Source organism: Hibiscus syriacus, unplaced genomic scaffold (assembly GCF_006381635.1).
Source record: "Hibiscus syriacus cultivar Baekdansim isolate YM2019G1 unplaced genomic scaffold, ASM638163v2 tig00110213_pilon, whole genome shotgun sequence".
Classification (NCBI taxonomy): Eukaryota; Viridiplantae; Streptophyta; class Magnoliopsida; order Malvales; family Malvaceae; genus Hibiscus; species Hibiscus syriacus.
In genome coordinates, this window is record NW_024062630.1 from 623,283 (window position 1) to 650,601 (window position 27,319).

The window sequence follows — 27,319 nt, forward strand, 5'->3', positions numbered from 1 at the left end:
TGTTCATTTCAAAGGTGACGGGGAAAAACCTGGACACTAATCTACCAATAAAATGGAATCATCTAAGAATCAAACAATCATCAAATCGAATCACTGTATAAGAGAAGAAAAAGTATACTAGAATAGAACTAATTGACAGTAGCAGTCAACGATGAAATAAATAGAATTGAACCATCTGCCTCTACATTGTCCAAAGTCGTTTCAAAGTAGGATGAAAAGAAGCATAAGAAGTTTCCTAAGCAACGTCCTCCCAAAGAGGAGCTTTAAATCTAAAATAACCTCCCAAGATTTAAGTCAATTCTTTGAATGTTAATCCATTCTAAAGAACACCTAATCAATAATTACAACAAACATATTACTAAAAAAATAATAGTTTACCAGATAAGAGGATGCGAACCATCCAAAATGTCAGTTTTCACATTAGATGCTTTATCTTCATACTATTTGCAGCAGAGCATTGGAACACGACATTGAATGGAATTGGCTCGAGAAGTGTGGATCTCTATTCATTGTCTTGCATCGGAACCATCATATGGCCCTGCAACAACAAAAGTCATACGTTATTAGAACCAAACAAAAATCTTTTTTCTCTCCTAATATTTTAATGGTATGAATGTAAATGATCAAAGATGATGTGTCTAGACACCGTCAGTCGTTATGAGAGGAAAAGAAACAGCCCCAGCTATTAGAGATAGCCTTACGAGTACATGCATAATGCAAAATATGCCTAATACATAAGAATTCATAAGAGGGATGAAACAATTTATTTGTTTTTTTTAAAAAGAGATGGATTTTAATTTTTGACGTCCAAATGCTTGGCTTTGTATAATTGATTGGAAAAAGTAAAAAATAATTGTATCATATAAGGTATCATGACAAGCTTAAGCTCCATTTCCTTTAAGGAATGTGATAGGCCAATAACCAGAGTGCCCAAATAGTAACCAGTTATTGCTACTAGCTTTATTCTCACAGTGACTATCACCACAATAGCATGGTTATTTTTCAAGTAAGATTTGACAATAACAATTACAGTAAAAGACATATCCTTCACATCAATGTTTAATTGCCAAGATAGATAAACTCATTATTTATTGTTATTTAAACAGGGATTTGGGACAAGGATTTAATTAATTAAAGATACTTCCACTTGAACATTGAAAGGCTAAGTTATGATTGTTCACCGCCATAAGTTGCCATATGAAATACTAGAACCAAAGAAAAGAGGCGGTGTAACCTTAATGGATTGAAGAAACTTACAAAGACACAGAAATATGCAAGGACACAGTAGTGTGTTAATGCATGAAATATTCCATGATGCAGAGAGAGAGAGAGAGAGAGGGGAGAGATTACTTGAGAATTTCCATGATTAACGCCCTGTGAGAATGAACCTTGATGAGCAAACTGCCAGATTAATTACCAGAAAGATTAGAGAAAAAGATGGCGTTCTTTCTGTAGGCATGAACTGACTCTATTTAAAGTTAAAAAAAGGCACACAAAAAGTGCAATGCATGATGACTAAAACTAAAATCAATATAAGAGTAACAAAAAACTTATATTCTACCTGGTCATTTGGGTTAGGTTGGGCATCTTTCTTAGCCGATCCCTTGCTATCACCCTGTCAAACAACATAGTTTGCAAGGTCAAAGCCATATCAGAGAGGTAGCTTGGAGGAGACAAGTGTGAGGCAATAAAATATGGGTTAACATTTGATGCATTTACATTGTATAAATCTACATTGTCAGTAAACTAGATGATGCACATCATTAAAAAATGAAGTGGATTTGTTTTTAAAATATTTTTATAATGTGTCACCATCTAGTTTGTTAATAGTGTATGAACTTTTACTGTTTCTGTGCATCAAATATAAATCCATAAAATATTCAACTAGCAACATGATTTGAAGAGGATGGTATAAACTCACCTCCATCTGCAAATGACCCAATTGACCATAAAAACCACCGGCGGAAAAAAATCGAACAGTTTAGTACAACTTGAAAAGTAATCCATTATAGCAGATAATAGAAACCAACTCAAAGTATTAAAAATCAGTAACCTTTGGTTGCAGATGTATTATGCATGTGATTGTTAGTTTGTTACATGTCCATTAAACTACATATAAGGAAAAGGCTAATAATTTACTCGGTTAACACAACTACTTAAGTATACAAGTAGTTGTTTGTTAAGTTATTGGACTCTTCCACCAACCAACATGTAGGATAATAAGTTAACCCTTTTAATTTAGGTTAGATGAAAGCCTCACAAAATTTAAGATCCAAAATAACTACTTTTTTTCCATCCTTTTGCTAGCAACCAACGAATCATAAGGAAGAAAAATGAATGAGTTAACAAATAACAGTTTTGAAATAATCCACCTCTCTGTATCTGGTAAGGTAAACCTTAAGTGGATCGATGTAATCTTCAAACCCTAAAGCTGCCATAGCCCACAGCAGATCATCCCCATTAATTGTTTTCCTTTTCTCCTTTTGACACTTGTCACTAGCTCTGCACATTCATTCATGATCAATCTTCATGTGACACTAGATTTCTTGGATCAAAATATGCACTTTGATAAAATTTGAAATTTTGTCTCCATACCTTTTCAAATTTAAAATTATAGTCTAATTGTTGACGCATTTAGTATTTTCGGTCAAAATTTATCTTTCTATAATGATTCATTCTGAGGTAACTATCATTACACAAGTGTATTGATGCCTTCGATGAAAAATACTAACCTATCCATGATTGAACTAGAATTATTAAATAAAAAATAAGTTGCACAAGGACTACATCTCGAATTTCATCAAGGACGGAGGTACATTTTGACCAATTTCTTATGAAAGAGTTAATAAATCAACTAAAACAATTAACAAGACCGTAATAGAAATATAAATAATCCACAATTTGTTTCGAAAAATAGAAATCTAAATTTCTTCCATAATTTGGTTCAAAAAAATAGAAATCTAAACTAATCCATAATTGAAAGAAAGAAGAATAATAGACGTGAGAATCATACTCGCTAGTGATGAAGCTGATGAACTCAGAGACGCACTCTTGCACCATCTCTTTAGCATCTTTAGCGATCTTGCCGTTGGCAGGAAGAGCCTTCTTCATGATACGGCTGATGTTAGCGATGGGAAGATACCTATCCTGTTCTCGCACATTGGACTTCGGACTTTGCTCGCCGCTATCCTGACTTCCTCCGACGGAACTGGTCTGTGCCTCCGCCATAGCGGAAACCCTAGCTGCAGCAAATCCACGAAATTCATAATAGATAACTAAATCAATTTTAATTCAAAATCGAATGTCATAAAAAAGGAGATAAAAGGGAAATTAACCTTAGTGGGAATATAAAATGAAAAGGGCGGGAGAGACGGAGATTGGATTACGAGGAAGAAAGAGAGGGGATCGGACGCTGGAGAAGAGTGGGTAAGAGGAGACGACTCAGATGAGAGACTGAGATTTATCAACACCGTTCGTTTTGGTTTATCTTTTTACCTTCTATCTTAAATTAGTAGTGCCATATTAATAGATTAAATTTAAAAAATAATCATTTTAATAATTATTATGATAATTTTTTTATTTTATGATAAAAATTATCTCTATTTATATCGATCAAAGGTTATTGACAGAATTAACATTGTACTAATTTAATAAAGATTTGCAGTTTTTGTTATTTTAGATGATAATAAATATTATTATATAAAATATTCGTATACAATTGGATTATGAAATTAATTAGTCTCTTTATTAATGGGAGATAAAAGGGAAATTAACCTTAGTGGGAATATAAAATGAAAAGGGCGGGAGAGACGGAGATTGGATTACGAGGAAGAAAGAGAGGGGATCGGACGCTGGAGAAGAGTGGTAAGAGGAGACGACTCAGATGAGAGACTGAGATTTATCAACACCGTTCGTTTTTGTTTATATCTTTTTACCTTCTATCTTAAAATTAGTTAGTGCCATAGATTAATAGATTAAATTTAAAAAATAATCATTTTAAATAATTATTATGATAATATTTTTTATTTTATGATAAAAATTTATCTCTATTTATTATCGATCAAAGTGTTATTGACATGAATTAACATTGTACTAATTTAATAAAGAATTTGAGTTTTTGTTATTTTAGATGATAATTAATATTATTATAAAATAAAAAATATTCGTATATACAATTGGATTATTATGAAAAATTAATTAGTCTCTTTTATTAATGATAATTATCATTGATCGATTATAAAAAATGGATAATAAGAAAAAACAAATAATTATGCTAAAAAAATTACAATAATTATACTAAACAAATTGATCGATTAGAAAATAGTATCAATTGACAATGAACGTTCAATCATCCTTGCAGTTGTTAGTGTTCGATTATGAACGTTCAATAATTTTTTTTAGTTGGTATTCTGGTTCCCAAAACTTTGCCTTAATTAATCTGAATTGGCCTAGATTATACAATAAATAATTATAATAATTAAAAAAAAGAACAAAAGGAAAATATCAAATTATACGATTTGGTATATAAATTATTAAGACGCGACATATTTTTTAAAATATTTTTATTATTTTTAGTTTAATGTGTATTAATTTATTACATATAATTATTTTTTATATTAATATCTAATTTATATTTTTATATAATCATCAATATTTTTTCATTGAACAATTAAGTTAAATTAAGGGTAAATAGATTTAATCACTTTCGTTTGAGATTTTTAAACCTAAGGTCAGTAGATTAAAAAAATATAAGTTTTAGTCACTTACGTTATCGTTTTATTAAGATTTGGTCACTAAAACGTTAGTTGCCGTGAATTTGATGACGTGATACGTTAGTAAAATGTTTAATTTTTATTTTAACCATTGAACTTGAGATAAATTACTAATTACGGGTCTTTTTGTAAATAAAAAATACTTTAGGGATAAAATTTTAATTATCTCGTTCTACACCCCCACAACTCCATCTTCTTTACAGTCTTCCCTTCCTGCACTCTTTCTTATGCCAAAAACCATAGCTTCATCCAATGTTAGAAATTTCTTCATCCCTCGTTTAAATTCTCTCAAATATATAATACCCGCCAATTTCTCCACAAAATCAATGTTCTTTGAAATGCTCATAAAACAGAAAAGAACAAAAAACAATGTTCTTTGAATGATTCCTTGAAAATGAGAGGGGAAAGGAAAAAAGAAATGAGTTTGATCGGGAAGTTTAAGGAAAAGAAACGACCAAGTTAACAACGACTTCTCTGATTTCTCACTTTCGTTGCCGGCTACCAAGATTTGTCGTCTTGATGCTTATTTGAGGCCCATAATCGAAGAAGACTCCTTCCCTGAGAATCACAAAAGAGCCATCATTCTCTTTAACTCAAACCCACTTCATCATTGTAACACACCTCCCTTGTGTTCTTCTCCATCTAACCCTATCTTCTCCCTCCATTTCGACTTCATCTCAGACTTCAAGAGTACGTTTTCTCATCATTTTATTTTTCCAATTCATATATGTTTGCAGTATTTTTCCTGGTTCTGATGTTGGGGTATGAAAATTTGTTTGTAGACCAATTCTTACGGGCAATCGACATGAAATCAGTCGAAACCGTAGAGGACAAGAAGGAAAACGAAGGGTGTTTAGCTGTTGTTCCATGGGTTCCTTCTCAGATTCCTTCAGTGGAAAGCATAGATGGTGGGAAGCAGGAAAAGAATGCAGGAGGGGGACGGCTGTAAAGAAGATACGTGAATAGGTGTAAAAAGGGATAATTAAAATTTTATCCTTAAACTATTTTTTTATTCAAAAAGACTAATGATTAATAATTTATCTAAAGTTCAAGGGCTAAAATAAAAATTAAACTTTTTTATTAACGTGTAACATCATCAAACTCACACTAACTAACGTATTAATGACCAAATCTTAATAAAACGATAACGTAAGTGACCAAAACTTATATATTTTTTAATCAAATAACCATGAGTTTATAAAACTCAAACAAAAATGATGTAGTTTACCCTTAAATTAAATATTACAAGTATTTATAGTGAGATAATCAAAATTTATTTATCTGATCATTTAAATTAAAGTTGATTCCACTTTGTATTAAAAGCTTAATATTAAAATTAGAAATGTTTTGCTAATCATTTACTGAATCAGTAAAAACGTTTTGAACTCATTTCAAGGAAAGAAAAACACTGGGCTTCTTGTTCTTGTTATTTGGTTGGAAAGCCATCTACTTTAGAGATTTCAGAATTCTTAATCGAATTTAGGTTTGGTTTCAGGAGAATCGAGTTAGGTTTTGGTTAAAATATGGGTTGAAATACTAAAATAGGGAAAATATTTTTCAACATAGCCGCCAAAATCCTTTACCCCAAAACAGTAGAGGGAGATGGACTAAAAAGAAAAAAAAACTTTTTTAAAGAAGCAGTGTATAACTAGATTGAGATGGATAGCATCTCAATAATATAAAGTTTTTTTCACTGTCATACACCAAAAGAAGAGCAATGCACGGGAGCATGCCATTCCCACCCATTCTCATGCACAAAATCAAAACAAAATGTCAACACCGATGCAAACATTGTCATTGCCAAAATTTCTAAAGCAAAAAACTAGATTACTGCGACACCCCTAACCACTTGGAGAAATTCTCAAACTCCGTGTAATCACTGTCTGAGATCATAGTCTTATACCATGCTTTGCCTGCTGACACGATTGCTGCAGCCTCCTCCTTCAACATCCAAGGAAGATGACAAATGGAAAGAAAAAAAAACAGTCAATAACTAAATCAACATTTATGGAAGGCAAGTTCTAAAAAAAGACATAGGAGCCACCCGATAGAGAAATGAATGTGGGCTAGTATCATAATACTATTTTTCCTCAAAGTTGATGATGAATAAAATGGAGTTCCAGATAAGAAATTGATTAAAATGGCAATCAGGCCAGTGTGAGATTGTAAAAACTGAACGATGAAGGCAGCATACAGTTCAAATCTTATAAAGATGCAAATAATTGTCACCATAATTTTAGTACCACAGACTCGAGCAAACCATAAGAGATGCCACTTCTAAGTCAACTTCATTCCAGTGTGAAGCTCAACATAAGATAAAATCATTAATTCTTAGCACTCATCTAATAGATGACTGAACAAACCGGCTCGAATAAAACAAAATTGCAGATACAGAGCCTTCTACCATCTTCAATTCATTGGCAAAATGATATCAATGAAAAACATGGAGAAGTACGCTAGTCAACCAAATAAATTATGACCACCAAATGCACGATATATATTACATAAAAGTAGTAAAAAGAAACAAAGTATAGATGATAGAAATATCAATTACATCAATGTATATACAGCAATTAAGCAACGAATTATAAAGTAATAATAAGCAGTTCGGTTCAATTACTCATAATAATAGCAATAGAATAGAAACGAACTAGCCAAAGACATTAAATATCAAGTAGAAGAACATATAATTCAAATGACAAGTGCCATAAGAGTTCAGCCTAAGGCATAGAAAATTGCAATTATCATCATTCCAAAACCCAATTACGACCAATACTAAATCAAAGAAGAATTGATATACCTTAGAAACAGGTTTCCTCTTCTTGTCAAGCTTCTCCTTCTTAGACTTAACACGTTGTGCCTCGGCCAAAAGAGCCATCCTAGCTCTTAGCACTCTTTGCGTATGGGTTCAGCTTCAACATGGCATTCAAGTTCTTGAGAGGATTCTTCTTCAATGGTGCTCTCTTGATCTCCTTCTTGATCGGCTTCACCACAGACTGCACCTCATCAGAATTGATAATCCTACCAAGATCCGCATTCAACATCTTAGAAAGAGGCAAGATATACCCTTTCTTCTTCTCAGAAGGCTTCTCAAATGACCCATAAATCGAATCCAGTTTCTCATAAGCCGATTTTGGCAAGAATCCAGCTTCTCAAGATATACCAGAACTGAGATGCTCCTCCAGAATTCCTAAACCAACCCAACGGTATTCTCATTTTTTTGCACTACTTGTTGCTGACTGACAATGGTGAACCAGAGTGTTATGATGAAGCAATGCAGGTAGAGGATCCAGTCAAGTGGGAGTCTTCCATGAAAGATGAGATGGACTCGCTTATGTCAAATCAGACGTGGGAATTAGTTGAATTACCACCAGACAAGAAAGCGTTCCATAACAAGTGGGTTTACAGGATCAAAGAAGAGCACGATGAGAGAAAACGCTACAAAGCAAGATTGGTTGTCAAAGGTTTTCAGCAAAAAGAAGGTATTTACTACAATGAAATTTTCTCTCCAGTCGTGAAAGTGTCTACAATCAGACTGGTGTTGAAAATTGTAGCTGCAGAAAATCTACATCTTGAGCAGTTAGATGTAAAGACAGCTTTCCTTCACGGTGATTTGGAGAAAGAAATCTATATGAGGTAGCCAGAATGCTTCATAGAGACAGGCAAGAAAAACCTGGTATGCAGGTTGAAGAAAAACTTGTATGGTTTAAAACAAGCTCCTAGACAATGATACAAGAAGTTTGATAGTTTCATGAGTAGCAATGGTTTTACCAGATGCCAATTAGATAATTGTTGCTACATCAAGAGGTTCGATAACAGCTTCATTATTTTATTATTGTACGTTGATGACATGCTCGTTGCAGGCTCAGACATGCAAGAGATTATAAACTGTAAGTACACCTTTAGGTGTTCATTTCAGACTCTCCAAATAACAATCACCAAAGACGGAGGAAGAACATGCACACATGATGAAGATGTCGTATGCCTCAGCAATCGGAAGTCTGATATATGTCATGGTTTGTACCAGACCAGATATTGCTCATGCAGTGGGAGTTGTTAGCAGGTACATGAATAATCCGGGCAAGGTACACTGGGAAGCAGTCAAATGGATCCTTAGATATCTGCGAGGTACCACAAACAAAGCACTTTGTTTCAAAGTTGGAGATACGATACTGACAGGCTATGCAGACGCTGACTTAGCCGGGAATGTTGACATCAGAAAGAGCACTACATGGTATGTCCATACTCTAGGAGGAACCTCAGTGAGTTGGATTTCTCAACTACAAAATATAGTTGCTCTCTCCACAACTGAAGCAGAATATGTCGCTGTTACGGAAGCCAGCAAAAAGATGGTTCCGTCTTTTCATTCCAGGACGAAACACATACAATTGCGATATCATTTTATTCGGTCTCTTCTGGAAGATGGGATTTTGAAACTTGAAAAGATTAGTGGAGCTCAAAATTCGGCAGACATGTTAACAAAGATGGTGACTACAGACAAACTGAAGTTGTGTTCAACTTCAGTTGACATGCTAGAATAACAAGATTAGAAATAATGTTGCATTGATCGAGGTGTGAAGACAAATTAAAATCAGTCTTCAAGTGGGAGATTGTTGGAGAAAAGTCAAAGAAAATGTCTAGCAGCCGGTGGCTTAGACATTCAATATGGGGCGGCTGGAAAAACAATAAATGGGCATTGTAACTTTAGTCATTGTAATTTTTAGGGTATTTACAAGATTAGTCCCTAAGCTTCAACTATAAATACCCTAACCCATTTAGCTTTAAAATCATCCCAAAATCCCAAATCATTTTATTTCTCCCAATACTAGAGAGCTTTCTTGTGAGTAGTGAGTGTTTTGTAAATACCTGTAAATTTTATCTCTTAGTAAAATATCTGCAGCAATCTGGAGACGTAAGCAAAATTCGGTAAACTCCGTTATCAATTTCGAGTATTATTTTTCCGATTTTATTTCGTATTCTTACTAATCTGGTTATAGAGAAATTTATCGTACTCATTTATTTCTCAACATAATGAACCTTCCGAGGTGTCCATCAGGAGCGAGTTTCAATAGATTAAGCCTCTCCACGTTGGCAACCTCGACTCCAGGAATGTTACGGAAAGCCTTAACGAGCTTTTCGCCCTCATTTCTGTAACATCGGGATATGCTCCGACCTGTTTCAAAACCTTAATTGCAGAAAGAGTTTTCTCAACGCTCTCCACGGCATCAGATATGACCAAATGCATCTCAGGGACAGCCTCGATGCGGTGACCACGTGCCATGACGAGAGAGGTAACGGCAGAGGCGGCAATGGCCGATGCAACGGCAATAGTGCTTCTGATTAACGTTGATTTTCCGGTGCCAACGGCGCCAAATCTTGGTGGGAGCAAACATGCAGCCTCCACGACACATGTTTCCAAAAGTACCTTGGCCGGCACGGTGAGTACCTCCTCCGGGAACCCGAGGAATACGTGAGACAACACGTCCTGTACCCAGGATTCAGCGGAGGTCTGGTGACGGCGCGTTTGGATACAACGTAGGGCTGGCGACGGTTTTTTGGAGATGTTATCGTGGACGAAGGTAAAAATGTCAGGTCGGATTGAGGCTTTCATGACATCAGCGAGCGAAACGGTTGGGCTGGCGTCAGTGGCCATGTCGGACTCTATTGTTTGGACGGAGACCAGAGGGCGAGCAGCGGCGGCTGCCATTTTTTTAGGGTTTTGGCTTTTTACTTAAGAGAGGGGGCAAAAAATGAACTTAAAATGATAGCTATATACGAAGAGATACGCTAGGGTTTTGAGTTTGCAGCGTGGATATTTTATTTTGTTTTTGTTTTTAATTTAAAGCAAATATAATGTGATATATAACTCATACTTTTTTAACAATTAAACGTTTAGACTTGTGAGATTTATGATGTTCAAATTTCTGACATTCCGTGTGATGTTTAGAAATGGTAAAATGTTTAAAATAATATTAAACTAGCTCTTGAGGGTGCAAGTCCAGAAGGTGGTGTGCTTTACTCAGGAAAAACTGCAGGGCAGATCGATCAGCACGGGGGTTCTCTAAATGACGAACCACATTCAAAGAATCACTCTTCACCACGGCAACCGGTAGCTCCATTTTCACAGTCAGTCTGACACTATGACAAATAGCCAACGCTTCAATAATATTGGCCATATGATGCTCGGGGGTGTAGGGAGGGCGCGGCCAGCACAACCTGACCTTCGCTATCGTGTAGAAGAACCCCAATAGTCGGGGTTACAGTGGTTGAGGGGTAGGCACCATTAACATTAATCTTAAACATATCCGTCGGGGGCTTCAACCATTCGTGGGCACGTAAATCAGAACTCAACACAGCATATGATGAAGTCACTGCGGAGGAATAAGCCGCTTGCAATGCCTTCCCCGACGCAATAAGCTGCTATCCTAGTAGGAGTTGGCCTTTATGGAAGAAAAGTTTCCAGCGATGTCATATTTTCCAAAACAACACCAAAAGAGAGATGAGATCAGGGACAATGAACATAGCAATCAAATATTCTAGCCAAACACCAAAAGAGAAAAAGAATGCCTGGTCATCCATTGAGGGGCAACCGACTGTAGTAAGGTTAATTAGGGTAAAGTTATGGAGAATCGAGAGCACAATAAAAATAATTTTCAAATTAAAAAAAGTTAATTTTTTTATAAAAAAAAATCATACATGATATGTATAGTGTGTTAGTATAAGCATAGTTAAATAGTAACAATGAACAAATATGAATTTTATCTTTAATCACTCAATATTAAAATATTATATTTAATTATTTAAAAAAATATTTAATCAATATTAAAAATCACATATTAATTAAATATTGATTTTTCACCTTTAAATATAGGATAAATTACAATTTTAGTATTTAAATTATCAATTTTGTTTTAACACCTAACCTTTCATTTGTTTCAAAACTATACCTAACATTTACTTTTTGTTTCGTTTTAGTACTTCGTCGTTAAAAACGTAACGAAATTGTTACAACATTGTACTTTTTTTTGGGTAAATTACATCATTCATCACTCTACTATCTCCTCAATCCAATTTTGGTCATTGAAGTTTATTTTTTCTAATTTAATTACTTAACTTTCAAACTACTCATAATTTAATCATTCTAACTTTTAAATTTAATTTCTATTTTAACTATATATTAATAAAATCATAAAAAATATCATTTCATAAATTGTTATTAATAAAATAAATTAAAGTGATTAAAATATAAACATTTTAAAAGTTTAAAAAAATTTAAAATAGTGAGGTATAAAACCCGAAAGTAGGCCTGTAAATGAACTGAACGTTCAGTGAACCGTTCATTAACCGTGCGACGGGAAGTTCGTTTATGTGCATTTATTTATTAAATGAACGAATATGAACAAGATTTTATGTTCGTTTAATTAAATAAACGAACACGAACATAGGTCTCGTTAGTTCATTTACGTTCGTGAACGTTCGTTTATGTTCGTTCGGTTATGTTCGTTTATGTTCGTTCATTTATGTTTAACCCAATCTTCTTAAATCAATTTTGGTGACCAATTTGTAAGTATCTTAAAAATATTAATTAATCTGATATTCTGATGACCAACTCCATAATTAACCCAATTTTATTTGGAGATTAAATCCAATATGTTAACCCGTGAGGTACCTCGCACCTATATTCATTTTCCCCTTTTTTACCAAATCCTAGTATTCACTGGAGAGTGGAGACGATCGGTGAAAGCTTCAAAACAAGTTATATTATAGTGCAATATGAAGTTTTACAGGTCTGTTTTCATCTATTTCTCTATTTTATTTGGCTTAATAGTTGATATGTAAAGTTATTGTGGGTATCTTCACATCTAAAACTCAAGAAAACATCATACTTCTTTCTAGAAATAGATAGAAAGATAAAGGTAACAATCGGAAGTATATGAACATCAGTAGAGAGAAAATATATAGAATTTGTCAGAAAACAAAACAAATGTTTTTATGCAAATTCTGAAAAATAGTGTAATAGCGAAAGTAATAAGTTTTCCAGGAAGAACTCATTAATAAGTAGAAAATACACTTTGACAATGAATTTTTGAATGGTGATTTAGCAATAATATCAGTTAGATATGTAGCATCGGAGGGATTTTGGATCTATGTTATTGTCTTGTAGTCCAATTTGTACCGTTCGAAATCTTCATGCTGTTAAATTTTCTACTTTGCCAATGGAAATGACCATTATTAACAAATCTCACTAAAATCTGACATTGATGTCACAAAACTTTTAGCCTGCGAATTTATTAGAATAACGTAGTGGAAAATGATTGTTCATATGTAATCATGGACCACTAAGATAAATGTTATAGTGTTAAATTAAAGTCGTGTGAATCATTTAATATCTTTAAAAAATCGATCGAAATATTTGATATCTTCAAACATTTCATCACTGCTAATCAGCTCTTACGCTATTTATCACTGTAGATTTGGTTGATTTGCATTGTCGACTATTTTTCATGAAAGAACAATGGAAGGTAGAGTCTCGAACGTTTATATTCGTGTTCGTTTATGTTCGTGTTCGTTTATTTATTAAATGAACGAACATGAACAACCTATATTTCTTAATGAACGAACATTAACAAAAAAAATTGTTCATTTATGTTCGAGTTCGTTTATGTTCGTTTATTTATTAAATGAACGAACATGAATATACATCCGTTCGTGTACGTTCGGTTCATTTACAGGCCTACCCGAAAGAGAAAAAATCTATATTAATTATTCAACTTTGAAATTGTTCATGAATTAATATTAATATTTGTTCCTTTTACGGAAATAACCCGAAAGAGAAAAACCCTTCACGCCCTATTATTCCTTTGATACAGACATGAATTCTTAACCAGCGAGTAAAAGAAAAGGGATCGTCGCATCGATCTCGTAGGCTTCGTCTCGTATTTTCACGCAATCATACCTACCATTTCGATGGCAACAGCCGCTGACAAACCCGTCGCCACCGCCCCTCCAGCATCCGTCGTCTATTCATCGGCTGAACCGAACTCTAAGCACATCGTGGACCCTGCTCCACCTTCCACGGACAAGTTAGATCCTCCTAACTCTGATACTCCCGCTTCTGAAGTATCTCTTAAGGAGAGCGAGGGTTCGCAGACCAGCGGGACTATTGTGAGCTCGGTCGCCAACGGTGGCAGCGGTCCCGTTAACGATATCCAGAAGAAGATTCGCCGAGCTGAGCGGTTCGGCCTACCGTTTCAGTTGTCTGAGCAAGAGAAACGTAATTCTAGGGCTGAGAGGTAACTGCTTTTATTCCCCTATCTCCGTACGTAAAATTTGGGGTTTATCGGGCATTTAGTTTTTTTATTTTTATTTTTTGGTGTATACCTAGTAGATGGGGATTTCCATGGACAATAGAAGAAATTGAGTATTCTATGTTGATTGGTTTCTGGAAACGTCTATTTTCATCATTTTCTTTCAATGCCATGCTTGATTTTTGATGTGCTGAGAAGCATAGATTATTTTAATTGAATTCATTTACCAAGTATTTTAACGTTCTACATTGTTTAGAATCTCTTAACAGCTCGTAATTGTCAAGATTATATTGTCTTAGATTTAATCAACTTATTCGGTGGTTTCCTAAAATGAGTCTAACCCAATGTTACCAGCTACTCATGTGAAACCTAATTTTATAGGGGCAGTCTTCTGTGGTTTGTATAGAAGGAACACATTTATTGGAATGTAAAGTGATTTTTAAAACTTACATTACATTTATAGCTTTTATGCTTATATAAATACGTAATTCTAAATATATAAATTGTGAACTTTGTTAATTGTTTGTTTTACTCAATAATTTTATAAGAAACTATATGTTAATGGGATCACTCGTCTTACTTATTTGAAAATTGCTGTGGAGATGGTGATTTCACGTAACATAGATCTAACCCATCAGAGTCTAACCTATTTTCTAATCATGCTGTTTGGCTGGGATAACTTGGCTAGGTAAGGTGATTCTTAGTTTTATATGATTAGAGAGATATTTTTTGGCTCCTCAAAATGTTGCACTTGAAGGGTTTCTGTTGTTGGTAAAGCTGTAGTTGTGGGTGTTGAGCTTCATTTCTCTTCACTTTTTTCCCCTTTTGTGTTTCTAACTTGTTGAGGTTGGAAATCATGTTGCAGGTTTGGTGCTGCACCCGGCACGAATGGATCAGAAGCATCTAAGCAATCGGAGGACCTAAAGAGGAAAGCCAGAGCAGAGAGGTTTTTCCTATACCACCTTACCCCCGGTGAATATGGCTTGCAGTTTCATTTATTCAGCTTGTTATATCTATTGTGGTTTCTCAGGTTTGGGCTCTCTGTACCCTCTATGGCTGCTGACGAGGAGGCCAAAAAGAAAGCACGTCTTGCCAGATTCGGACCAGAATCTAAACCGGATAATTTAGAAGAGGAAAAACGAAAAGCAAGGGCACTCAGGTATGTTGCTATTCTGAAAAGCAGTTTTGGTATATATATATATATAAACGCCTCTTTAGGCTTTAATTAATTGTTTCTCTGGAAGATTGATAACATAGGAGAACATTAAGGGTTTATAGGGTACTATATAGTATATTGATTTCTCTACCAATTTTTGGCAGGAGGCTTCTATTGCTGGAAAGGCTGGTGGAGGACCCTGAATACAAGTTTCATACATAGTTAGAAGGTGACTTTGGAGATATAAATCTTTTATCTTCTATATACATAATTACATACAGCTATATCCTCAAATATAGTTGTTTAAGTAGATCCATTCAATTACTTATTCTTTGCATTATCTTTTCTTTTCAGGTCTATTAGTGTCCTAACGTTTTGTGATTCCCTCAGCAGCTTCTTTACAATGTTTTCCTTCCAACCTCAGAATTCTTACATGCAGAACTCCTTTATCCTTTAGGGGAATCAACTATCACCTGTAGTGTTAACCTATCTCAAATCCTACAAAGAGCATTAAAAATTCTGGTGTAGGGTAGAAAATTTCAACATTTCCCTTTTGATAAGTAGTTGAGAAAGCACGGAGTAAGTAACTTCTTCAATGATTGATTTGTTCCCTTCCTGTGGTGATATTTTGGTAGAGCATCTTATACTGTATCAGTTGAATAGTATGACCAAGTGTGAGACAGCAGTAGTATTCATATTGTGTCTGTCTATTTTTATGGGTTAAAGAACCTAAAGTATTAGATAATACATGCTTCATGGGAATTCTTGCGACTTATCTTTTTCATAAATAGCCTTGGTTTTTATATGTTTGTGATAGGGTCATAGGTCTTTTTTTTTTTTTTGGAGTGGAGCTCTAGCTGTAGGACAAACGATACACATAAATGCCTTTGATTTGAGCAAAAACAAGGATAACGTTTTCTGTGTTTACATTAAAAAGTGATTAGAAAAGCTTGATTGAGGGAATTTGTGAGAGGCTTATGTTTAGATCGTTTTGTTCATTTAATCACTGAATGTTGTCATAAACAGAAATAGATTAATTTTTTGGATATGTGTACGGGCATGCATATTTACTAATGCACACATTTGCTGGTTTGTATACATATGTTTGCATGGGTATCTGCGCATGATACTCATGGCTCAAATGGAATTAATCCAACTTTATTAGTTAATTATCTTTCTATGAGAAATGACCAACGCAATGCTGTTGTGGATATGATACTACTGCTGTTCATCATTTGATCATGAGAGGTATACTGAAAACTGGGAATAGTTTTTATAAAAGATTAAATGTGGGGAACATTTTCAATCATTGATGAGATTACTTGAATCGAAAAGCCAACACCTTTTTCTGAGTCCTTTCCTTCAGAATTTCTTTTTTCTGGTACTTGAGATAACTGACACTACCTCACTTGAAGGTGATTGCTAGCTTCCCTTTGGTCTCACCAGGTGAATTTGCTGATCAACCCTAGAAGGTAATTGTTTTGGGAATGAAGTTTGTTAATGTTTCCTGAGTTTGTTTTATGGTTTATGTAACTTTTCTTTTTTCGTGTAAAGATGAAGTGTTGGTAACAAATTGACAGTAATTAGTTTCGTTGGAATTTGTTTTTTGGTTGGAAATATTTGTATGGAAGACCGGTTGAACATTGAGGGAGTCACAAAATCTTACATTATTTACTTTAAAGCTTTGGATTGACAGTATCTCAGTTTATATTGTTTTTAATTCACAAGTATTATAGTTTAATTTATATATATATATATATATGCAACTATATCTTTCTTACATAGTGTAACTATGTATTATAGTTTACTTTTTAGTTTTGTTTTAATAGAAGCTTATATTTTCAAATTTATAATAGTATATGTAAATGTAAAACATAAAATCATTAATAAGGTCCCCAAGTACACCTAATAGTTTACAGTGTATTTCTAATGCCATCTTAAGTTTTGGCCACCGAGTGTACTTACACAATTTAGTGGGGTACATTAATGATTGGTTTTGAAGGTTATTATGGCAAAGATCTTTTAATTTTCGAACCTCTATAGGAATGTTTAGTTCACATTTTTTATATGATTAATTACATTCATCTTTTGAAATGATGGCTTAAATCAAAATTCAATTCTTGTCTTTAAAATCTTGTACCAATTTATATGGATTTATATGTATCGGCAATATTTATCAAAAACTTCAACTTTGTATGCCGATCTAAAATCAAAATGATACATTTCGGCCGGTGCGAGATCATCAACCATATTAATATAAACGCCTTTCTTTTTTGCTAAGCATAGATAGCTTCTGTTTAAACTTTGTTGCTTCATCATTATTGAGCGGTAGAAGCAATCTGTCCTATTATAATAAAAACACACGCAAATGAAAATTTACCCTAAAGAAGTGCGTGCTTTTTCGTAACCGAATCACAGTGCAAAAGTAGCAAAGCGAATGCTTGTTGATCTCTGTTATCATTATCTTGTTTTGCCAAAAGGTACTTTTATCTTTGTTTTTTCACTTTGAAATCAATATAGTTTTTAATTGGTTGTGTTGAATCTCATGTTAGATGTTGAAATTAGGAAACAAAATGATCGAATTTGATGGTAAATGAAGGAGAAACGCTGGCCTTGAACCCTAACAAACATGGCAAAGAGGCTCCTACGAGGACATCTTCATTTCAAAGTGTGAAGTACCCTGAAATTGATGGTTAAATGGGAGAGCTTTGTTATAAAGGAAATGTAGCTCAGTGTTCTTATATTTCGAGTGAATCTAATTATGCAACAGCGGGCACAAGTGGCGGCAAGTAAATCGCAGACGGTGGAAAGCATATCGAGAGAGAGATAAAACCAGCTAAATACATCTCTGTTGTATTAAGTTATAAAATTCATTAAATGATTTCAATAATAAAAAAAATATCATTCTGAAAAAAATTGAAGTTTGAGAAATTGTATTTACAGAATATATATAGTTAATAATTAAGAAAAATTCTAAAAAATATATTACTATCTGATAATTATCTCAAATTATTTGAAATTAAATTTTATTTGATCGGGTTCTGTCATAATTAGACGGCATTACTTACAGATCTCAGTTGTTGAAAACTCCATCCATACATTCATGGATTGCTTCCAGCTATGAATATGTTTAAATCAGTTATCCCAAGGAATCCGTGCTTCACTTTGAAACCTCTTCTATTCTTTCTATCTCAATCGAGAAATTTCTCTTTAAAACTGAATCCTACAAGCAAGAAATTAAACAAAGCATTGAGAATCAGAGACATTATATCCTCGAAACCAACCCCTCCACTTCCCGCCAAAACCATCTTCGTCTCATCCAAGATTTTCTAGAAACAAACTCAGATCAGTTTACTGTACAAAATTGTTTTGATGATTTAGGTTATTCAGATTTACCGACAGAAAATCTCCCAATTTTCTTCAAGGAAATTCTTGATGCTCCTGTTACAAATAAAGAGGATTCAACATTTAATCCCGTTGCGCTGTCAAATGGTATAAGTTTATGTGGGACAAAACATAGCCTCCTTGGTGGAATTCAGTATCATAGCTTAGCAATAAAAACTGGATTTTCAGAAACGTTTATGTGGGATGTTCTTTGGTTACTGTCTATGGAAAATCCGGGGAGTTGGGGAATGCTTATAAGGTGTTCGAAGAAATGCCTGTAAAGAATGTAGTTTCATGGACTACTATTGCTGCTGGATTTGCACAAGGATGGCAGATTGATATGTGCTTGGAGCTATATAATATGATGAAGAATACGACCTTGAAACCAAATGATTTCACATTGACAAGTCTTTTGAGAGCTTGTACGGGTAGTGGAGCTTTGAGGAAGGGAGGAGTGCCCATGGTCAAGTCATTCAAATGGGTTTCGATTCGTATATTTATATTTGCAACGCCCTTATTTCTATGTATTGTAAATGTGGAAGCATTGAAGATGCAATATTTATATTTGAGAGGTGGCTGGTAAATAAGATATTGTCTTGTAACTCAATGATCGCGGGTATGCTCAACATGGCCTTGCAATGGAGGCTGTTGATCTTTATGAAAAGATGAGAGAGGAGAAAATAAAACCTGATGCCATCACTTTCATTGGAGTCCTCTCTTCCTGCCGTCACACCGGTCTTGTCAAACAAGGCTGTGCTTGTTTTGGCTCGATGATCGTACACGGTGTCGAGCACTGGATCATTGTTCATGCTATGCTGATCTTCTCGGCCGAGCTGGATTATTACAAGAGGCTCTAGATTTTATACTAAAGATGCCTATTCGTCCCAATGCTGTTATATGGAGTTGTTTGCTTTCTTTTTGCAGGCTTCATGGGAACATCTGGATCGGGATAAAGCCTGCCCAGAGCAGGCTACTTTTAGAACCCAGTTGTTCGGCGACCCATGTCCAATTGACGAGTTTATATGCTAGTGCGAAGCGATGGGATCAGGTAGCTAGAGTACGTAAAGTGATGAAAGATAAAGGACTCAAAACCAATCCTGGGTATAGCTGGATTGAAGTTAAGAATAAACTTTTCAGGTTTATAGCAGAAGATAAGTCGAATACTAAGGTGAGTGCAATTCTTGATGTTTTGAGTTGCTTGGTAGACAATATGAGACTATTAGGTTATGTGCCAGAAATGCATGAGGAAGAGGTTGATGATGCTTTCTTATGAACAATTCAAGTTCTTTAATGGAATCAGATGTAATTTGAAGATAATTAAAGTATGCTTTTTCAGGCTTTTCATTACTTAAGATTAATGTTCTCTTTTTGGTTTGGATCATGAAGTCTGCCATTCTGGTGGTCAATCTTAAAGCGATATCCCAAAATGATCGGATTTTTAATAAAGAACTCGGACTGAGACTTGATTGTTGAGGCAGACTTTTCTGTTTTTGCTAATGCATGCATTCATTGCTTGGATATGAGAGGGGAATTGCACAGTTGTTAATCTGAAAACGTTGGTCGATCCAGGTCTGGTCTATGTAAATGATTGGATCGATGATGAGTCATAGTCACAACCAGAAAGGAAACGCTCTACATCTTCAAAACCCGCACTTCGGGGAAGCCCTTGCAGCAGCACCTGAAAATTTTGGCAAACTCATATAAGATTAGGGCCTTGCTAAGTAAGCCAAAAGTCTTTAAAATGCCATGAAAGTGTTTGAAGTTGAAAGCTGATGGAAATTTCACGGAAAAGGCTCTTAAAAGATTAAGGTATAACCTCTCCCAAAAATCTTAAACAAACACAGGCCAAAATAAATATAAACCTGAAGGTCTAATGTAGTTGATGGAAATTTCATTGCAAAATAGATAAATGTTGCACGTCATCACTGGTTGTAAAAGCCGAAAAGTCAAGAAGCCTTCCACAGTACAGAAGTCCATTCATAACTTCGACTATACCAATATAATGTATATAATAGTTTCATGTTGTCCTATGACAAAGTTCACTTATCGAAACTGACAATGCATATAGCTATAACATGATAATGCAGTTTCTCAAAATGTCGAAATTCAACTGAACAATAAAAAGTACTATAAAATATGTATGTTCAACTTACAGTTTTCCCATTGTATGGTGTAACTATGTCCCAGTCACCAGCATTAATCTGTTATATCCAAAAATTTCAAATCCAACATTATCAATCAAACCCTTTTAGATCGATTTACAATAAAACTGAACTTACCCTGTCCAATCGGTATAGCCGATCAAACCTCCGAATTGTCCTTGTTGCATTACTAAATGCACCAGGTGATGGGAACCGCAACATCCTAATTTCAAACAAAGAAAACTCAGGCATTAATTTTAAAGAATGCACTTTTTCAAAAAATCTAAAGGAACCCCAGTTTCCAATATGTATTCTTGAATAAATTTTAAACATTAAAACAAAATAAGTTGATAGGTAAACAAAGAGGTTTACATTGCAACGGGAAAAAAATGCGGTTGTAGCTGACTTTTATATCATCGGGCGTTAGATTACAGCCTTCAAGCAAGCTGATTATATCGCTCTTCATTGTATACTTAGTCGTTCCAAAGAGTTTCCCATAAACAAATCCTAAAATGCGTATTTCAGGGGAAAATTAAAATTAATTTTTTTTGCATAAACTCTAAACCCTAAACTCTACAGATAACACATAAAGAGGCGTTCAAGGGATTAACCTTTTCTTGCGGAATCGAGAAATGCATCTACAGAAGCGTCGGGCAGCGGTGGTTGTTGTTGTTGATCCGATTCGGTGGAGACTGTCTTGGCGATTCGCGGAGGAATGAAGGTAAGGCGGGGGTTGACTTGGCCGTTAGAAGAGAAACGCGCGATTTGAATGCATTTCGGAGGAGATTCATCTTTCCTTTTTCTAATGTTTTCGGGTTTTGAAGGACAGATTTGGGTGAAGTTGCAGCTGAAGAAGATGGGTGAAAATGAGCAAACAGTGGCTGAGAAGGCGAGTATAGCGGAAGTGGAATTAAGCTTGAAGCTAATGCGGCGCCGTCTTTATTTTATTCGTTTTCAGAAGTATTATGCATGGGCATTCTGGTTTGGGCCTAAAACCATGCTTTGGGACATGCCGTCTACATTTTTGGGCAGGCCAGGATGGTGTCAGGGATCAACCCTTTAAAATTTAATGCCATTTTTATATATTATTTATCATTAAAATACATACTAGATTTTGGTCCTCTACTATGCTTAAGTATTAAACTATTATTGATTATTGAATTAAATTTAATTATTATTTATTTTTATTATATATTCTTCGGATATTTTTCACAAGTAATTTCATACTAAAGAATCGCGTTGAAACGGCGACGTAAAGAAGGAAGGTTGTGAAAAAAGCGTTTTTGTTGATATATTTGATTGGTATGATAATTTTTTAATTACGCGAGTCATATATAACAATTTGTTTACAATTTCTTAAGTGATCTATATTCAATTCATGCTAGTTACAAAAATTATTATTTTTATTTTATATCCTCATAGCACTATGTGTAATGTTTACCTCGTAATAATAATTTAATTAATGGTATGTTTTAATATATTATATTAATAATATGTTTCAATTTACGATATTTACTATAGAGTATAGACTCATCTATCCTGTAAATATTTTATTTTTATATCTTTTCAACAGGAAATGTTTTAGCTGATTTTTTTATTAAAATAAATATTATTTGACCAAATGATCATAAGGATGTTTGGTTCAAGGAATATAGGATTTCAATGGGATGGGAATCCCATATTTTCATGTTTGGTTGGTTGGAAATCTCATTCCCGGTAATGTTTTATTACCAATAGATTTTTTGGGTATATTACCGTGAATGTCATTACCTCTCTTCCCTTAGGTATTGTAACATTACCGGCGTTTTGGACTAAAATGCCCTTAAATTTTTATTTTTTTTCAAAAATATCATTCTTCTGTCATTGAATAATAAAAATTCTACGAATGTTAAATTATAAATTTATCCTTAAATTATTAGATTTACAAAAAAAAGTCTAATTAAAATTTTATATGAAGTTCAGGGGTTTAATTTTTTTTTTACCCTTTCATTAAACCTTTTTTATATTTTTTATTTTGTAAAAAAATTATATAAATATTATGAATTTAATTTTTTAAAGAAAATATATAAATTTTACAATTTGTAAATTATACAAATATATAAAGGACAATTTGGTCAAATATATATTCAATAATTTTTTATTCCTTTAACCAAACACGGTAATCTTATATTCCTCCTAAACCAACCAAACACAAAATACAACATTCCCAGTAATCCTATTATATGATAATCTTTTATTCTCACTGGTAATTTACATTCCATGAACCAAACGCACCCTAAGAGATTAAGTTAAAACCGCCTTTTAAAATTGACACGTGTACATTACCCTCGTCCAGTTACCCGCAGCGCGAACCGGTCAGCGACGGATCTTTGTTTCTTTAGTTTTTGGCTTTCTCTCTCTCTTCAACCAAAAAAGAATGAACTTTCAAAAATCAAAACCACCGTTTCTCGTAATTTTTTGTCTTAATTTTTCCAGTTAAGCAAAGAAAATTAGAAATTGAAATTGTTTTAGCTCGCTATGTCGAACCGTCATCTGCTAAACTCGAAAATTTCATTCCATTTTCTCGTTTGGTGGATCGTGTTTGGTTGTTTTCCAGGGAAGGTAATATAACTTTCCCGAGAAAAAAAAACAAGAAAACTGACATTGTGTAGTTGTTTCCCAGTAGGCATTTGGAATAATTTTGCAGATGAAATCCATGTTTGTTTAGGTGAAATTTTGAAATGAAGAATCTTTCTGTTTTTAGGAGTAATTTCATCGTTTGTGGTAACATTGGATTCAATTGAAATATTCCGATCGCTGGGTTGGATATCAACACCAACAGTCTACTTCGTTTGTAAAGGAGAGAACAAAACGCTGTTACCCGATGTCACTAAACCCGGCGTCGTTTATTCTTTCAGAGGTCAAGAATCTTGGCAGGTTAGAAGAGATTTGATATTAAAACTTGGTTTAAGCTGAAGGGTGTCTTTGGGTATTCTTCGTTTTCATGTTACTTTAAAAGCTGAAAAAGTGTAATCTTTGTGATTTCAGCCATTGACACAATTGGATGCCAAGAAATGCAAGCGATGTGGATTCTACGAGCAGGACATCATTAAAATACATGATGTATATGACGAGCGGGAGTTTTGTGCTTTCGACTTCAAACCTCCATTTAGGAAATACAAATTGTTCAAAGAAAAGCAACTTAATGCTACGTTCCACTGTCTAGAATGTGCATCTCTTTCGGGTGGTAAGATTTTTTATTTGTAAGCGTTCCTCGTATAATTATAGCACTTATGCTTTTGTAATATTGCTGTTTAAATCCAGATGTTCAAAATGTTTTCATTGTATGTTGACAAACTGGTATTTGCTGTGTGTTTATAGCTTCCAATGCAACCCCCCAAACTGGTGATGATGATGATGGGAAGGGAATGCATGTTTTTATGATTATACTGATTACCATGCTGGTTTTAACTGTAACAATAATTGCATTGGTGGCGGCACATAAACGTTGGCAAAAGAAGAAGAGACAACAGGAACAAGCTCAATTCTTAAAGCTATTCGAAGAAGGGGATGATATAGAGGCTGAACTAGGCTATGGTACTATAATATGATTTAAAATGTTTGTTACGGTAAGTTTACCTCGCACAAAAATTTGCTTCTTGTGGGAGGGAAAGGGAAAAAAACGGCCTTTTTTGCACAGTAAGATATCGAACAATGAAGTTGGTTCTTCATTTTTGGCATTGAACCAAAAAGTATAATTATCAATGCCTGGTGTTTCTACTCAGAGCTGAAGCCTGAAGGCCTCCATTGATGCTGCTGGTTAAAGTATAGTAGAGATCCCGCTTCTATACTAAGAAATTGATTTCAGTCCTTATACTTTGAAAAGCAAATTTTAGCACTTGTACATGGATCCGTCAACAAAATTGGTAATTTGCTTGAGAGTTAAAAAAAGAAGAATGTGAATTTGTGTGTCTAACAAGGAGAGTGAAAAACTTCAAAAAAGGAACATTACATTTTAAAATTGGTTGTTTCTGTAACAGCTAAAAAAAGTACTAAAATGTTACATTTCAAAATGTAACTACACTTTAACCGAGATTCTCCCATGGTGAAAGCTTCATTGAATGCATCTGTTTTTCAGAGGAAAAGCAGGGGTTATCTTGTCTATATAACCCAAATCTTTCAATCACCAAAATGCTGTCTTTCCTATGATATACGAAATTGAGACTAATTATAAAATAATTATTAAGTTTAATGTACGGAAATATATTTAAAATAGGTTCTGTACTAAATAACTATTAAAATTTGTAAGTTTGGTGCACCAAAGTATACTGAAAATTGGTCCATTGTTTATCATATACTATTAGAAATAACCCTTTTTTAGGAAATTACAAATAACTATTATAATCTCCAAGTTTCGTACACGAAAGTATATTAGCTAAATAAAAATGTAATTATTCGATAATAAAAAACAAAATTAGAAGTTGCTTGGAAACCTCTCAACAATGTATGATGTGAATAAGATTTCCATGTGGGATCCAAGAAAGGTAAATCAAATTATCGTAAAACATCAATTCTACTATTAATTTTTTTGGTAAACCCCCGAGTCTTTAATGTTCAACTCGGAACTCATTCATCCTTATCCAAATATGGAGATTGAGGAATTACCTTCAGAAGAGCATCATCAGATCCTTAACGATCACACTGAGAGCAGTTCATCCCCCATTTTAGACCCTTTTGTGCTTTCATTCAAGAACTTAACTTACGACGTCAAAATTAGCAGCAAAACGGGGTTCCCCTTTATTTGGAAGAAATCAAATGTTTCTTCAGAAACTAACACCAAGAGCTTGCTCAAAGGTATCGCAGGTGAAGCAAGAGAAGGCGAGATCATGGCGATTTTGGTTGCAAGCGGGTCGGGTAATTCAACCCTGATCGATGCCCCTTGCAAACCGGATTTCCAAGCAGAGTCTCAAGGGTACCATCACTTTGAATGGGGAGGTCTTGGATTCTGGCATTTCCAAGGTGATTTCAGCTTATGTTATGCAAGATGATCTTTTGTTTCCGATGTTAACAGTCGAAGAGACTCTCATGTTTTCCGCTGAGTTCCGGCTTCCTAGATCGGTTTCGAAGAAGAAGAAGAAGAAAGAAAGGGTTCGGGCTTTGATTGATCAATTAGGGTTGAGAAATGCGGTAAAAACGGTGATGAAGGTCATCGAGGTGTTTAGGGAGGTGAACGAAGGCGAGTTTCGATCGGAATCGATATAATTCATGATCCGATACTATTGTTCCTCGATGAACCAACTTCGGGTCTCGACTCAACGAGTGCATTCATGGTTGTTAAAGTCCTTCAACGAATTGCACAAAGTGGAAGCATCGTGATAATGGCGATTCATGAACCAAGTTCGAGAATTTTAGGATTAATAGATCGCTTGATAATCTTATCACACGGAAGAACGTTATACAAAGATTCACCGGCGAATCTCTCACAGTTCTTCAGTGATTTCGGTCAACCAATTCCGAGAAACGAAAACCATTCCGAGTTCGCGCTTGACTTGATCCGTGAACTCGAAGAAACTCCTTCAGGAACCCAGAATTTATTCGAATTCAGCAAGTCCTGGAATGGAATGCATCATCAATGGATGATAATGGCGACGATGATAGTATTGGTTCCAACAAGCGAACTACTCTTCCACTTAAAGAAGCCATAGCCAAAAGCATTTCTCGCGGAAAGCTAGTCTCCGGTGGTGGTGCGAATCAGTCATTATCAGTTCCATCATTCGCCAATCCATTTTACATAGAAGTGATGGTACTATCCAAACGATTGTTAACGAACTCGAGACGAATGCCGGCGAAGTTCGCCGTCCGATTAGGCACCATAATAGTCACCGGAGTAGTCCTCTGTGGCTTCCTCGTCGCTCGAGATCGGCTACCCAAATACTGGCTATGGTTTCATTATATCTCTTTGATTCCTGGATCCGACGGAATGCTATGTTATGGGTGTTCAACTGTTCGATCAGACGGCGCTTGGGACGTTGCCGGCGCCGATGAAGAGCGAGTTATTGGCGAGCATGGAGCGTGTTTTGGGGAGGAATATAACGAGTTCAACGTGTTTAACGACCGGGAAAGATATACTTAAGCAGCAAGGGATCACCAAGTTAAGCAAATGGAACTGTGTGCGGGTTATTGTTGCATGGGGCTTCTTCTCTAGGGTTTTATTCTATTTGACTTTGATGTTTGGGAGCAAGACAAGAGGAAGTAAAATATCCATCCAAATGTAAAATTTCTTTGATTTTCTTTCCTTCCAAAATGTAAGAATGTATTGATTGTATGCTTCATATATTGGATTTGTTTTCTTATATATTAAGATATTATAGATTTATAAAATATGATAAATTTCATAAAAAAAATATTAAACTAAGTTAAAATAATTTTTTATCATTAAACCATTTAAAATTATAAAAACATTAATTTTCTTATTATTGTAAAAGCATTGTTAGTTGTCGTCATCTGTTCTTAATAGAATGATATCCAACTTGATCTCTTAATTATAATTATAATTTTATTTTAATACTTTTTAAATAT

The 27,319-nt window shown here is 34.5% G+C and overlaps 4 protein-coding genes and 3 pseudogenes across 5 annotated transcripts; 5 read left to right on the plus strand and 2 right to left on the minus strand.

The window, feature by feature from the left end:
* Positions 1–254: 254 nt before the first annotated feature.
* LOC120113799 (nuclear transcription factor Y subunit B-10-like) lies at positions 255–3,936 on the minus strand. 2 transcript variants are annotated; one of them, XM_039134849.1, is made up of 6 exons: positions 3,775–3,936; positions 3,014–3,242; positions 2,369–2,502; positions 1,562–1,617; positions 1,351–1,401; positions 255–538 (listed from the first exon to the last, which is right to left on the minus strand). In XM_039134849.1, the coding sequence occupies exons 2-6, from the start codon at positions 3,226–3,228 to the stop codon at positions 503–505; spliced, it is 492 nt and encodes a 163-aa protein (XP_038990780.1). In that variant the 5' UTR covers positions 3,229–3,242; positions 3,775–3,936; the 3' UTR covers positions 255–502. The 2 variants fall into 2 exon arrangements, with proteins under 2 accessions (XP_038990780.1, XP_038990781.1); XM_039134850.1 differs by lacking the exon at positions 3,775–3,936 and adding an exon at positions 3,336–3,499.
* A 2,596-nt stretch (positions 3,937–6,532) lies between these two features.
* LOC120113801 lies at positions 6,533–10,570 on the minus strand (annotated as a pseudogene).
* Positions 10,571–13,603: 3,033 nt separating this feature from the next.
* On the plus strand, positions 13,604–15,337 carry LOC120113660 (protein MODIFIER OF SNC1 11-like). Its single transcript, XM_039134738.1, has 4 exons — positions 13,604–14,065; positions 14,946–15,026; positions 15,111–15,239; positions 15,325–15,337. The coding sequence occupies exons 1-4, from the start codon at positions 13,740–13,742 to the stop codon at positions 15,335–15,337; spliced, it is 549 nt and encodes a 182-aa protein (XP_038990669.1). The 5' UTR covers positions 13,604–13,739.
* Positions 15,338–17,933: 2,596 nt separating this feature from the next.
* On the plus strand, positions 17,934–19,912 carry LOC120113661 (annotated as a pseudogene).
* Positions 19,913–21,476: 1,564 nt separating this feature from the next.
* LOC120113663 lies at positions 21,477–24,351 on the plus strand. The gene is made up of 6 exons (XM_039134739.1): positions 21,477–21,482; positions 21,591–21,654; positions 23,237–23,362; positions 23,505–23,677; positions 23,789–23,987; positions 24,122–24,351. Exons 1-6 carry the CDS (start codon positions 21,477–21,479, stop codon positions 24,349–24,351), a joined length of 798 nt encoding a protein of 265 aa, XP_038990670.1.
* A 1,002-nt stretch (positions 24,352–25,353) lies between these two features.
* Positions 25,354–26,002, plus strand: LOC120113664 (annotated as a pseudogene).
* On the plus strand, positions 25,945–26,935 carry LOC120113798 (ABC transporter G family member 6-like). The gene has a single exon (XM_039134848.1). The coding sequence runs from the start codon at positions 26,373–26,375 to the stop codon at positions 26,871–26,873; it is 501 nt and encodes a 166-aa protein (XP_038990779.1). The 5' UTR covers positions 25,945–26,372; the 3' UTR covers positions 26,874–26,935.
* Positions 26,936–27,319: the final 384 nt, after the last annotated feature.

Coding starts and splice junctions, on each gene's coding strand:
- LOC120113798 (XM_039134848.1), top strand. CDS start 26,373: ATGGATGATAATGGCGACGATGATAGTATTGGTTCCAACAAGCGAACT.
- LOC120113660 (XM_039134738.1), top strand. CDS start 13,740: ATGGCAACAGCCGCTGACAAACCCGTCGCCACCGCCCCTCCAGCATCC. Junction 14,066..14,945: donor CGTAATTCTAGGGCTGAGAG/GTAACTGCTTTT, acceptor ATCATGTTGCAG/GTTTGGTGCTGCACCCGGCA. Junction 15,027..15,110: donor AGGAAAGCCAGAGCAGAGAG/GTTTTTCCTATA, acceptor GTGGTTTCTCAG/GTTTGGGCTCTCTGTACCCT.
- LOC120113663 (XM_039134739.1), top strand. Junction 23,363..23,504: donor TTGGTTGTTTTCCAGGGAAG/GTAATATAACTT, acceptor TTCTGTTTTTAG/GAGTAATTTCATCGTTTGTG. Junction 23,988..24,121: donor ATGTGCATCTCTTTCGGGTG/GTAAGATTTTTT, acceptor GTGTGTTTATAG/CTTCCAATGCAACCCCCCAA.
- LOC120113799 (XM_039134849.1), bottom strand. CDS start 3,228: ATGGCGGAGGCACAGACCAGTTCCGTCGGAGGAAGTCAGGATAGCGGC. Junction 2,503..3,013: donor ATCAGCTTCATCACTAGCGA/GTATGATTCTCA, acceptor ATGAATGTGCAG/AGCTAGTGACAAGTGTCAAA. Junction 539..1,350: donor TTAATCATGGAAATTCTCAA/GTAATCTCTCCC, acceptor TTGTTGTTGCAG/GGCCATATGATGGTTCCGAT.